Here is an 11,530-nt window from a genome sequence, read left to right as displayed (position 1 = left end):
TGGTCTTATAAAGGGTTATGTGTATTTTAGTTCTAATAACTATTATCATATCATGGTTATTAGCTGATTTAAAGCATTATGTGATGCATAGCAAGTTGAGCTGCCCCATCTTACTGTTAAAACTCTCCAGAGGTGCTCCTGTGGCATTAAGTGAAATAGAAATAAAATAATAAAGCTTTCCTTTTTATTCACACACACACACACACACACACACACACACACACACACACACACACACACACACACACACACACACACACACACACACACACACACACACACACACACACACACATTTGAATACTTTTATTTGGATCTACAACAACAATTAACATGCCAGATCCAAACATTTATGAAGAGGGTTTCAAATGATGGCAAAACCAGACGCAGTATGCAGTATGTTTAACATACAGAATAATATGGTTTCAGGCACCCCAACTTTCAGCATGTTCCCCTAGGGGAGGAGAACTTTTGAACTTTATTTTGATTTTAGTTTTGATGTGATAATACTTTATACATTGGTAAATACATTTCTTGGTAAGGATTTTTCCCCCTAATTCGTATAATATTTCCTGACTATCACGTGGCAGCACTGTTTTAACTTTTAACTATTTTTTTTCCTTCTCCACAGTACCTCCCAGTAATAATGAATTTATGCCTTATTGGTTTCAAAATAAATCACCTGAAAGCTTTAAACAAAAAGGTTAATTATAACTGAAATATAATATGGGACCAATACCAATAATGGACCAATACTAATACATGCTTATAACCAATGCTTTAACATAATTGTATCACTTGACTAGATCATTTCTACTGGTCAGATTTTGGTAAACTTTTAAGTACAACTATACTCCAATAAACCACTGTGAAACCTTTTGTTGCAATTTGTTTTGGGTCAAACTATATCTTCACCCGCCTAATAATAAACAATAAAAAAGTCCATCATAGAAGAGTGTTATAAGAGTAAAAATAGCAGATCTACAAGCTCCCCTTTATGATGATATTCCTGTGCTTGTAGATTGGCTATTTTGTTTTGTTTTGAAAGAAACTGTTTTGGACACATATATGGTTCTGTATCTGTATATCAGCCAGTTTGAGAAGATTCCATCGTGGGAGCGAGCAAGCATAAACCATATTCGCATGGTGGCCATCTTGCTATAAAGTCAATGAAATTGCCACCCTAGTTGCCACGGTTGCAGTTTTCAATGCAAATTTCAAACATGGCTGCTAGGTGAATATGGTCTATTGAACCGCTTGCAGCGAGATGCGCTGCGGTCTGGGGGCAGACCGCCCTGTCTTTGATACAAAATATGTCAGGGCTCACGTGTGTAACACTACATTTTAATCGTAATTAACGAGACTATTTCACAGAAATGTTAACAGAACACACAGCACTACAGGGGAATTATGTGAAAATATTAACTGTTTTAATTATATTTTCAAGGCATTATTTTCACTGGCCCCACTGGGCAAGTGTTGGGTGCATTCTGCTGGCCCTGGCGGAAAGTACATCCGGGCCACCGGACCATTTATATTTTATAATGTCAAGTTAACCCCTGACCTTACATGCTCATTATTTCAACTAACATTACAAACAATAATAATAATCCTATCCACAACTTTCCAACATCCCATCGTGCATTGCGCAGAATGTGCAGGCAGCTTCCGGCACCACAGCCGAGAGTGATCTACAAGCTCACAACGGTTGCATCTGCGACGCGAGCTTGTATGTCTGCTGTAAACCGGAAGTGTCCCGCAAATAATGCTAAAGTAAATTCTCACGGAAACAGGTGGATAGTCCATATGACGTCCTGGTAATGATGTCGAGATCATCCCCATATGGGCTGTGATCTGGCCTAGTTCTGAACGTCACCGCCAGAGTCACCGGAGGACGTTATCATAACGTCATCATGACGTCATTTGGCTTGCAGGGTTAAGTCAAATATCTGTACTTTTCACACTGCAATCTAGCCATCTGAGTGCATTCTAATGTCTCACCTTTACAACATCTAGGGCACAAAATCTTTGTCTGGGGTTGCAAAGTAGAAAGTTGTTACAACAGTGAAATATGTTTATACAAAAACAAAACAAGGTTCAAGGTGGTACTGTACTTTATTTTCACCTCTTGTACAGATACATAAAAAGGTTCCCACGTTTTTGCAGCTTTTCCAAAAGTATTTTAACCCCTTTCAATTAATTCCCTTGACCATTATACTGTACTACAGTATCAAAGTATAAAAAATGTAAGATCTACAAGCTTGAAATGCTGCGTGAAGTGACACATTTTGAGCTTGTAGACAGATCAGAGATAATATTCAGACATTTTCAAGAAAAAGAAATAAAAAAAGAGTGAAGGGATTTTTAAAAAAAAATGTTCGAAGTGGAGCTGTGTGTGTGTGTGTGTGTGTGTGTGTGTGTGTGTGTGTGTGTGTGTATTGCAGTTGATGCTCAGGGCAGGCTAGACTCAACAGCACCTCTCTGGTCACCCAGGATCATGTGTACCGATTTTTGTGACATTTGAAGAAAATATGTAGGAAAAGGAGCAAAAAGTGTGTTTTGGAGAAAATTCAAGATGGCGGAAAATCTATCCTGGCGCAAATGGGCGTGGCCTATATGGGGAGATGCGTATTCACCCAAGGAATCCAGGGAAAAAAGAATTTTAATTTTCCGATCTACGGTTCAAGAGTTACGGGGCAAAACGTAAAGTGGGCCGTTATAGCCCCACCATGAGGCCGAGTGATGTAATTATTTTTCGATTCATTCTTAAAATCATTATGAATCTCCTCTCCGAGGTTTGAAACTGTAGCTCCTATGGTTTACGAGAGAAAAATACTTGAAAGTGATTTCTTGCATTGTCACATTATAAGTCAATGGGGACAATTAAGCGTCGTTTTTTGCCGATTACGTCGGCATGGTAAGGCGGATCGGAACGAAAGGTAATAGAACACCATTCCCGGCCGAGCCGCACATTTTGATGTATATATTGCGCGAGTGGCGTAAATGGTGCGGCACTAGTTACGCGCCGAAGTTTAGGCTACATACACGGACGGAGACAGACAGACAGACAGACCCACACACACGGCCACGTATAGGGAGCTTGTGTTCCACACAGCTCCAAAAAGAGGCTCAAGAGCATCATCAAAGGTACATGTGCATATAATCCTGGTATATTACAAAAGAAGATCAGCCTGTCTTTAGTCTTTTCAGTCCTTAAGGGCCAGGTACTTTGTGAGAACCCTCCTCACTCTCTTGCCCTCAGCCTCATTGGCATCAGTGGTATATCTATTGCACTCCGAGTCTGTGGAGGGAGGCTGTGTGTTCCGTTCTTCTTCCATGGTTGCCAACATAGAGTTCTCATCCGCAGCCTCGTTGTTGGCCAGACAAAAATTGTGGAGGACAAAGCAGGAGTAAATGACATAGGGCAGGTCATCCATGTTTATGTCCATAGGCCTTTTAAGTGCGGCAAATTTGCCCTTGAGCTGACCAAAAGCGCACTCAATGACCCTACGTGCCCGACACAAAGATAGCCCATAGTGCTGCTCCTGAGGTGTGGACCCACCGTTTTCATATCCCTTCATCAGGTAAGGCAGCAGTGGGTAGGCAGGGTCACCCAGAAGAAAGACTGGTATAGGCTCCTCGTCCTCCACAATCTGTTTTTTCATAGCAGGGATCTTGCCACTCACCAAGTGTTTGTTTAGCTGGGAATTGGCAAATACCCGTGCATCGCGCACACTCCCTGGCCACTTTATCACAACATCAATGAATCTGTACTTATAATCACAGGTGGCTTGTACATTAAGGGAACATCTGCCTTTCCTGTTAATGTAGTCCGTCGAGTAGTTGGCTTTTGGCTGCTTGACTTCTATGTGGGTGCCGTCGACAGCGCCCAAACATTGCGGCATGCCATGAGCACGTTCGAAACCCGCAACCAGATCCTCCACCTCGGGCTCAGTGTAAGGCAGTTTGATGTATTTTGGACCCAGGTGGGTGGTGATCGCTCTGCAGGTCTCCCGTATAATGACAGACGCAGCCGGTCGGGACACGCCGAAGGAGTTAGCCGCCTTTGATAGCCTTCCCTCATCGTTCAGATAATACAAAGTCAGTGCAACCCTCTTCAGTGGATCAATCGGTACCCTCATATTTGTTGTTTCCTTTTCGATATGTGGCCGTAATTCTTCGCACAAGGCGACGACAGAGGCCCTGGACATGCGGAAAGTAACCCTCCATTCACGTTCCCCAGCAACACCATTGACAAACCTGTCCCAGAAATCGCTGGTTCTGCCTGGTGCCACCCAACACTCTCTTCTGGCTGTCCTTCTGGTTCTTCTCTGAGGTGGTTTTGTCAATGTCAACAAGTCGTGCATGCTTAACATGCGTCTCTGCATTAGCACGTGTTGCTGTTGTTGCCGATTTCTCTCTTCTTCTAGGAGCAATAACTGTTGGCATAAAAGCCGTAGCAATAACTGTAGCTGCTGGAACAAGAACGCAAACACTCCGGACTCCGCCATTGCTGTTGTTGTTGTGTGCATCTATGGTTGTGTGGGTGGGGACCGCGTGTATCAGGCTTCAGTTAAGATCCGCCCCTCGGAAGCTTCTGATTGGCTGAACCGGAGGTAGGGAGCGCTCCGTTGAGGTCGAGTTGGATGATGTGTTTTATTTCATGACACAAATAATGTATTTTACAGAGAACAGAACAATGCAAAACTACCTTTGGCTAGGTGAGGTGAGTAGCGAAGGTGAGAAATCCTGGTCTTGTCGTTTCCTTTTCCACTGACATGGCCCTGAAAGTGGTACTAAACGTGGTACTAAAAAGTATCCATTCCAGAGTAGGTCTGAGCTAGGCCAAACAGGGCCAAACACTAAACACTACTACACTGACTTTTCATTCAGACCATCACGATATTGTTAATACTTGATAATAGATATTGTGTTTTAATCATTGTTATAATCTGCTATAGTCTAATCAGAACACCTGTTTACCCAAGAAATGTCCGCTCTTAGAACTACATTTGGCACACCCTTTATAGTGTATTATAGCCTAATCACAGTTATAATCCATTATAGTGTAAATAATTCAGGATTCCAAAAATAGCGAAAATAGCAGATCTACAAGCTCAAATGCGTCGCAGTGCGACACGATTTGAGCTTATAGATTGGCTATTTTTGCTACCACTATGCATTGTGGCCCTCTGGAGGGGGAAATCCTAAAAAAGTATCCAATCTTGAGTAGGTCTGAGGCTGAGCTAGGCCAAACACATCAATCATTATAATGAGTGACCACTCACTGACTTTTCATAGACCACCAGGATATAGTTATAATACATAATAATAGATTATATTGTGTTATAACCACTATTATAATCTATTATAGTTATCGGGCACATAGTAATACATGAATACTTTATAGTGTATTATAATCACAGTTATAACCCATTATAGTGTATTATAAGGATAGTTGTAATACAAATGTATATTGTATTATAGGCTAATCACAGTTAAAGGGATCAATTTGTTTCTTACCGATAGGGGTACTTTTATGTAATGGAAAATGTAGATATTTTTATGTGGTGCTGACGAAGTCCTCACCCATGACGGTCGGTCGCACTTCATGTTATCAGCGAGTCAGCGACCATAGTGTTTCAGGTCTAGGCCTCCCCCTGGTTCCCCGGGCTGCGGCACTGTTGCCTCTACATTAATCCTATCAGACACCCGGCCGTCTACATTTCTCAGAGGAAGAGTAGGGAGACCACCAACCAGGCAACCACTGCACATGTGCTATTCTATTACTACATGGTTGAATAGTTGAATGGTTCATGCTGATTGGTCAATCACAGCAATGACAGCATTCTGTGGTTTATTATTACATGGTAGTAGACTACTTGCAGTTGCAGACCATTTACAATGAGTGCACTGTGGGACCTGTAAAATTTAGTGGACTATTTTATTCCTTTGCAGTAATTTAAACATTTCTAAACCAATGAAATCTATTTTGTTTTTTTTATAAAGGCATGATACATGAACAAGGACCCGTCCCTATCTAAGAAATAACCCCCTTCAAGGTGATTATGTCCCACATCACCCTGTATGGGTCTCAATAATGTCCACATCAAGGTACCTTATCTGCTACCGAACATATAGGCCTACTCTAAAATAAATTGTAGCTGAAATTCCTCACACTCCAACTCCCTATTATGTGTAGTGATGCAGTGCCACCCTTTCACCAGAAGGGTACACTGTTTTACCTGTAATGCATACTCAAACCAGAACTTGATAAACCATCAGGAGATTTCTCTGGAATGGCTCAGGTCATGATCAATACAATTGTCCAGTGTTATAATCATGAAGACAGGTTTTCATCCCTGCTTTTCTTTCTCAATTCTAGTCCAAGGCATAATAGGAGATGCCTCATTTTGTGATGATGTATCAGTTTGCAGTGCAGTTTCAAGGACAGCAGTCCATATTACGGATAAAAAAAAAAGAAAGTAAGAAGCCCCTTTAGATCAGTCAGTGACATCTACTTTGGCTATCTTGGAAGCAGTACAGAAATGTATGTACTTGATACTCCTATCCATAGAAAGAAGAAGAGTAAGGAGTGCTGTGGTTATAGTCATCAGTCAATGTTCTTATGAGTTCATGTTTGTACTAAACATCTTATCTCCAAAAGCACTGCATGCTGATCAGGGGCGGCCTTAGTAATCTGGAGGCCCGTTTCAAGAGCTATTGATGAGGCCCCCCCGCACCGCCGCCAGCGCACTGAGGCCACAGTAGCCGCACAACAATCGCACACAGAAGTTGATCCTATAGTCAATGACTGGCTGCTATTTATATATTATTATTTTATCACTACATAATGTTATAGCATTGACCTAAATGGTGTTATATTAACAAGGATATATGATTATTAAAAAGTGTTATAAGTGTGTTGCAAGTTGAACAAGGCTTGCTGACTAGCTCTTGGAGGCCCCCTGGTGGCTGAGGCCCGTTTCAATTGAAACTGGTGAAACATAGCTAAGGCCTCCCCTGATGCTGATGTCGAATTAGCTTAATTCAGGTAGTAATGTTTTACAGTTAATCGAGGTCTACATGAAGTCACTGTCTGTTTCCTCTCCAGGTCATCATCTCGGTGCCGCTGAAACTCTGACAGATGGATATGGTCTGTTGGCTATGTTGCATTGGTTATTATATTAAAGAATATTTGATTTTATATGTGACAGAGAGCCACATTTCATTCTATATTCTGTTTTCTTTTGGGAGAAAGTATCACTCTGCCCCGGTGGGGGAACGTGAGTGAATTACTCAGGTACTGTAGGCTTCTTTAGGATGTTAAGATACCGGTACTGTAGGCTACTTTAGTAGGAAGTTTAAGGTACTTGTACATGTGTGTAGTATTTACACACATGCATTATACATATTACTTACACTCCACTACCATTTCAAAGGGAAATATTATACTTTTAACCCCTACAACATTTATTTGACAGCTTGATCAATAACTATAAATAACCTATATATGATTCTGAAATGAGCATTCTACATGGTATTGACTACTTTTGCTATTTTAAACATATTTACAAATCCAATTGTACTTTGACTTAAGATTTTGAACGCAGGAATGCATGTCTTTTTCACACTGTGGTATTGCTACTTTTACTTAATTACTTCCAAGTCAAAGATCTGAGCACATATTCTTGGTTCAGAATCTTCTGTACGTTTAAAGCATGTGCACGCCTGTAGGCAGCCACCATATCGACAACAGCCAAGTGAGGCCTCCACAACACCCCCACACAGCCTTCCGCCTCCCCTGCAGTCAAATTAAAAGGAAGCCAGCACCCTGCCTCTTTAACTCCACAAACAAAGGCTGCTGGGAGAATGTGAGAATGATCCATTACCAGACTGACGCCCCCCGGGCTCTGCATCGCTCCCTTCTCTCCAACCCCCACAACCACATGACACAGATGGGCAGTGTGATAACTCTCCTCAACTTTCCTTAAAACATCTTACCAAAACCGATCCTCATACATGATTAAGTCCATTGCATCCAACACTTGAGAACTACCATAAGACCAACTTAACTTGCACTGGACCATGTACGGCGAGTTGCTTATGTCAGGTCTATGGAGGAACATTCTATGGTTATTTCTCCTTGGATATTAACATTGGCAACACAACCACAAGTTGCTGTTCTTGGGTTTGCTTTTTTATGTCTTGAATAAAGATACAAGTTGGTGGCTAAAAACATTCCAACTCATCTCTTAAGCTGCGTCATATTATTATTTATGTTAGACACCACTGTGTTGAGAACAGAGCTGACAGTCTGTATTGTTTTGAGGTTCCAGTGAGCTGTTGAACACTGGGAGGGATGGGGTCAGCCAGACGTCATAAGAGCATACTGTTTGATGAGATCTCACTGACTATGTTTGCGTTAGAGAAAAAGAAAACACTGTTGCTGAGGGAAGTGATGAATAGATTTCTATACAATGAAACATCATAGAACATATAATAGTGTGTGTGTGTGTGTGTGTGTGTGTGTGTGTGTGTGTGTGGGCGGCGCGAGAGGACATGGAGAGAGCGTCTGAATTAATTTCTTTGCCCAGCCTCGTTTAACATTAGCATTTCTATGTCCAAATGATGAATACGAATTAGTCTGTGCACAATCTGCTAAGTGCATTTACAATTCCCACCCTTGGCTACAAATGTGGGAATTAAATATAAATGGTTTATCTCCAAGCACAAATGAAACGTGTTGCAGAGTTTCCGTTTTAATGAACGGCATGCTCTGTGTCGTCACGGCTGGGGGGACCTGTGGAATCCCTGCAGGCCTTATCCATCTATACTACTGTTTCCCAAGCAGTGGTTCGGGACCGGGTCACGGACACATTTTTGTGGGTCCCTTAATTCTTTTAACGTTTTCACTTATTTCAAAACATTTTCAATAACAATTCCAAAAAAGCAACATTTTCTGAATTAAATACAAAAAATCAATGATATTTTCAGTACTTTCAAGAAGAATTGAAAGAATAATCTAAGACATTCCGTGAATTAGAAAACAAATGTTTCAGAGGTAGTGAAAATAGCCGATCTACTGGCTTCGTGCCACGTTGTGAGATTGTAGATCTGCCGTTTTCACTATTTTGGGTCTAATTTCTCTTTTGGGTCAAGAGCTAAAAAGTTTGGGAACCAGTGACCACCGATCGAGACTACTGCTGCTGACTCCCCAATATCAGCCAAACTGGATCAGTGAATCCCATCGTTCTTCTGCAAACACACCCAACACCAGTATATCCAGTTCATTTGTTTTTTTATTTTTTTGCCATGGCACATTTGATAAAAAGCATTCCCTTTATCATTCAGTGTCACATTAAACCAAGCTTACAGGTCGTTACAAAATAATATAAAAACATTGTTGGTGGGGAGCGAGTGTTATCAGCACCACGCAGGGCAGGAGGGTGAAATGTTTGGTTTGAACTCCAAATAGACAAATGTACAGTACAACTAGCACTCAATGGAGATGGCTGCAATATGCAACATATTCACTGACCAACTTCATATGGAGTCCATTTCTACAGTGTGGCTTTGTAGGAGGTTAACAGTATATAATAGGGTCTGTCTTTGTCCGGAGCTAATCTCTCAAACTAAACTACTGGACCAATCTTCTGCGAATTCCATGTGCATTACCGCCAGTAGGCAGTGTTTTATTTGATTTAGCTTACATTTTGTTGCGGAATTAATTGTTGGTTGGATCGAGCTGAAACCTAACCGTCATTTTCCCTGATTCGTCATATCTGACGTCACCAGGTGGCCACCTGTAATCTGAGATCCATATGGAAGCCCGTCTTGATCTCTTACATCATACTCTCGCCACCCCTCCCACACACAAATATGGCATAATAGCAAAATGGCCATCATGTGAATATGGTCAACTGTGTTCAAAGCACACAGGCCTCTGTCAGAAAGCAAGTTAGAGCAAATCACACGGGTTTCAAAGAAATAACTTATAAAAGATGAACCAGTGGTGTACATGACAGTGATGGCAAGTGAGGGTTATATAAACAAGAATATAAACAGAAAAAATAAAATACATATTGCACCTTTGAGACCTCAGTAAGAAGTTGCCCTCGTGAGCAGTGAGGGAACCACAACTTGAATTCTAAAAACAAAATCTAGTGTTGATCAACATAATCCATCATAACAGGTAAAGCTTAAACTTAAACTAAGAATGCACTCAACCAAAAAAAGGAATGTAGAAATATAAAAAAAAAACTGTACAACAAAGTCAACAAATCAATGGCATAGTGTCTTAATTTATGCAAATGTCCATGAACATACAGTGGTAGAAAAACATACATAAGTTGGGGTAGGAACAGTTTTGGTGATTCCTGACATACGCAAGTATGCATATCTGAGGGATCCGGAGTCAGTCTGTATTAAACAGTATTGTAATAAAAAGGATTACAGTGTCATCCTCAGCAGGTTTCATACAGTGTTAACTGGTACACGATTCAAGTGTCCAACGCTAGTGTTATTACTGATGGCATAGCCATCAGATTTCAGGGGTCAAGGCACTAATATGGTAGAAGTCCACACTCCACAGCAACCTCACCTGTAGAAGAGTAAGGCCAGAATGTTGACATTCCAGCAGATCACAGTTTGGGTGAGCAGTTTAGGTACCATCCAACAAGTAATGGTAAAGTTTCCATTGTTTGGTCCAAAAAGCCGCTCGCTGGTTTCCACAGCAGAGCTGCAAGTGGGGTCAGTCCAGTCTCAAATAAAAACAATAAAGGTATCATCTTTTTCTTTCTTTTTTTAACAAAGTCAGGTTCCACTGTTATTGTATTTTTTCATCACCAAGGTAACCGGCAGCCACCCCTGCAACCAGCACTGGGAATCTGGTTGTGTTTATACATTGACAGGAAGTGGAAGATTGGGTATTGCAGCTTTAGAAATCTGGGAAGCAATTACTGAGGAGCGACTACAGATGTCTGCGTTGTTCACCACAAGGCCATTCCGCTAGGATACAAATAGACCGTTCAGTTTCTTTGTTGTTTTTCTTCTGCTAAGCAGTCAGTCACTGACTTCCGAGCAGCAAATGGTCCTGTTGATGAGGAGGAGACATGCCAGACTCCATGGCTGTCATATTAGTATCCCCCTTAAAGCACTCTCAATAAGATATTAATGTAATGTTGGATTAGCATTAAGACCTGAGCTTGAATACACAACAGTTGGTTGTGTAAGGTTCAGAGATGAAAGGAAACATTTCTATTTATTTTGTCATGGCGCATTTCTAAACTGTGGTATAAAAAAACAACAACCCTAAACTATATAAATGAAAAAGGTATACAAGAAGGAAAATCATAAATAAAAGCTACGGCACGTTTCAATGGCATTATATTCAAGTAATCTTGTTCAAGTCCCTGATACTTCACGGTTCCTGTAAACATTGGAGTCATTTGACACAGACAAAGAACCAAGAGTTCATTTAGAACAACAGAGAGCTCATTAGAACCAAGAGTTCGTTAGAACCAAAAGT

The 11,530-nt window shown here is 41.1% G+C and overlaps 1 protein-coding gene across 1 annotated transcript; it reads right to left on the bottom strand.

Moving 5' to 3' along the window:
• Positions 1-3,206: 3,206 nt before the first annotated feature.
• On the bottom strand, positions 3,207-4,142 carry LOC308302448 (uncharacterized protein; the record flags this gene model as incomplete). The annotated part of the gene is made up of 1 exon (XM_080746702.1): positions 3,207-4,142. The coding sequence occupies one exon, from the start codon at positions 4,140-4,142 to the stop codon at positions 3,207-3,209; it is 936 nt and encodes a 311-aa protein (XP_080602828.1).
• Between the last annotated feature and the right edge of the window lie 7,388 nt (positions 4,143-11,530).

Source organism: Nannobrachium achirus (genome assembly GCF_963921795.1).
Source record: "Nannobrachium achirus genome assembly, chromosome: 17".
Lineage (NCBI taxonomy): Eukaryota > Metazoa > Chordata > Actinopteri > Myctophiformes > Myctophidae > Nannobrachium > Nannobrachium achirus.
Note: the sequence above shows the minus strand (reverse complement) of the source record. Positions and strands in the feature narration are given on the sequence as shown.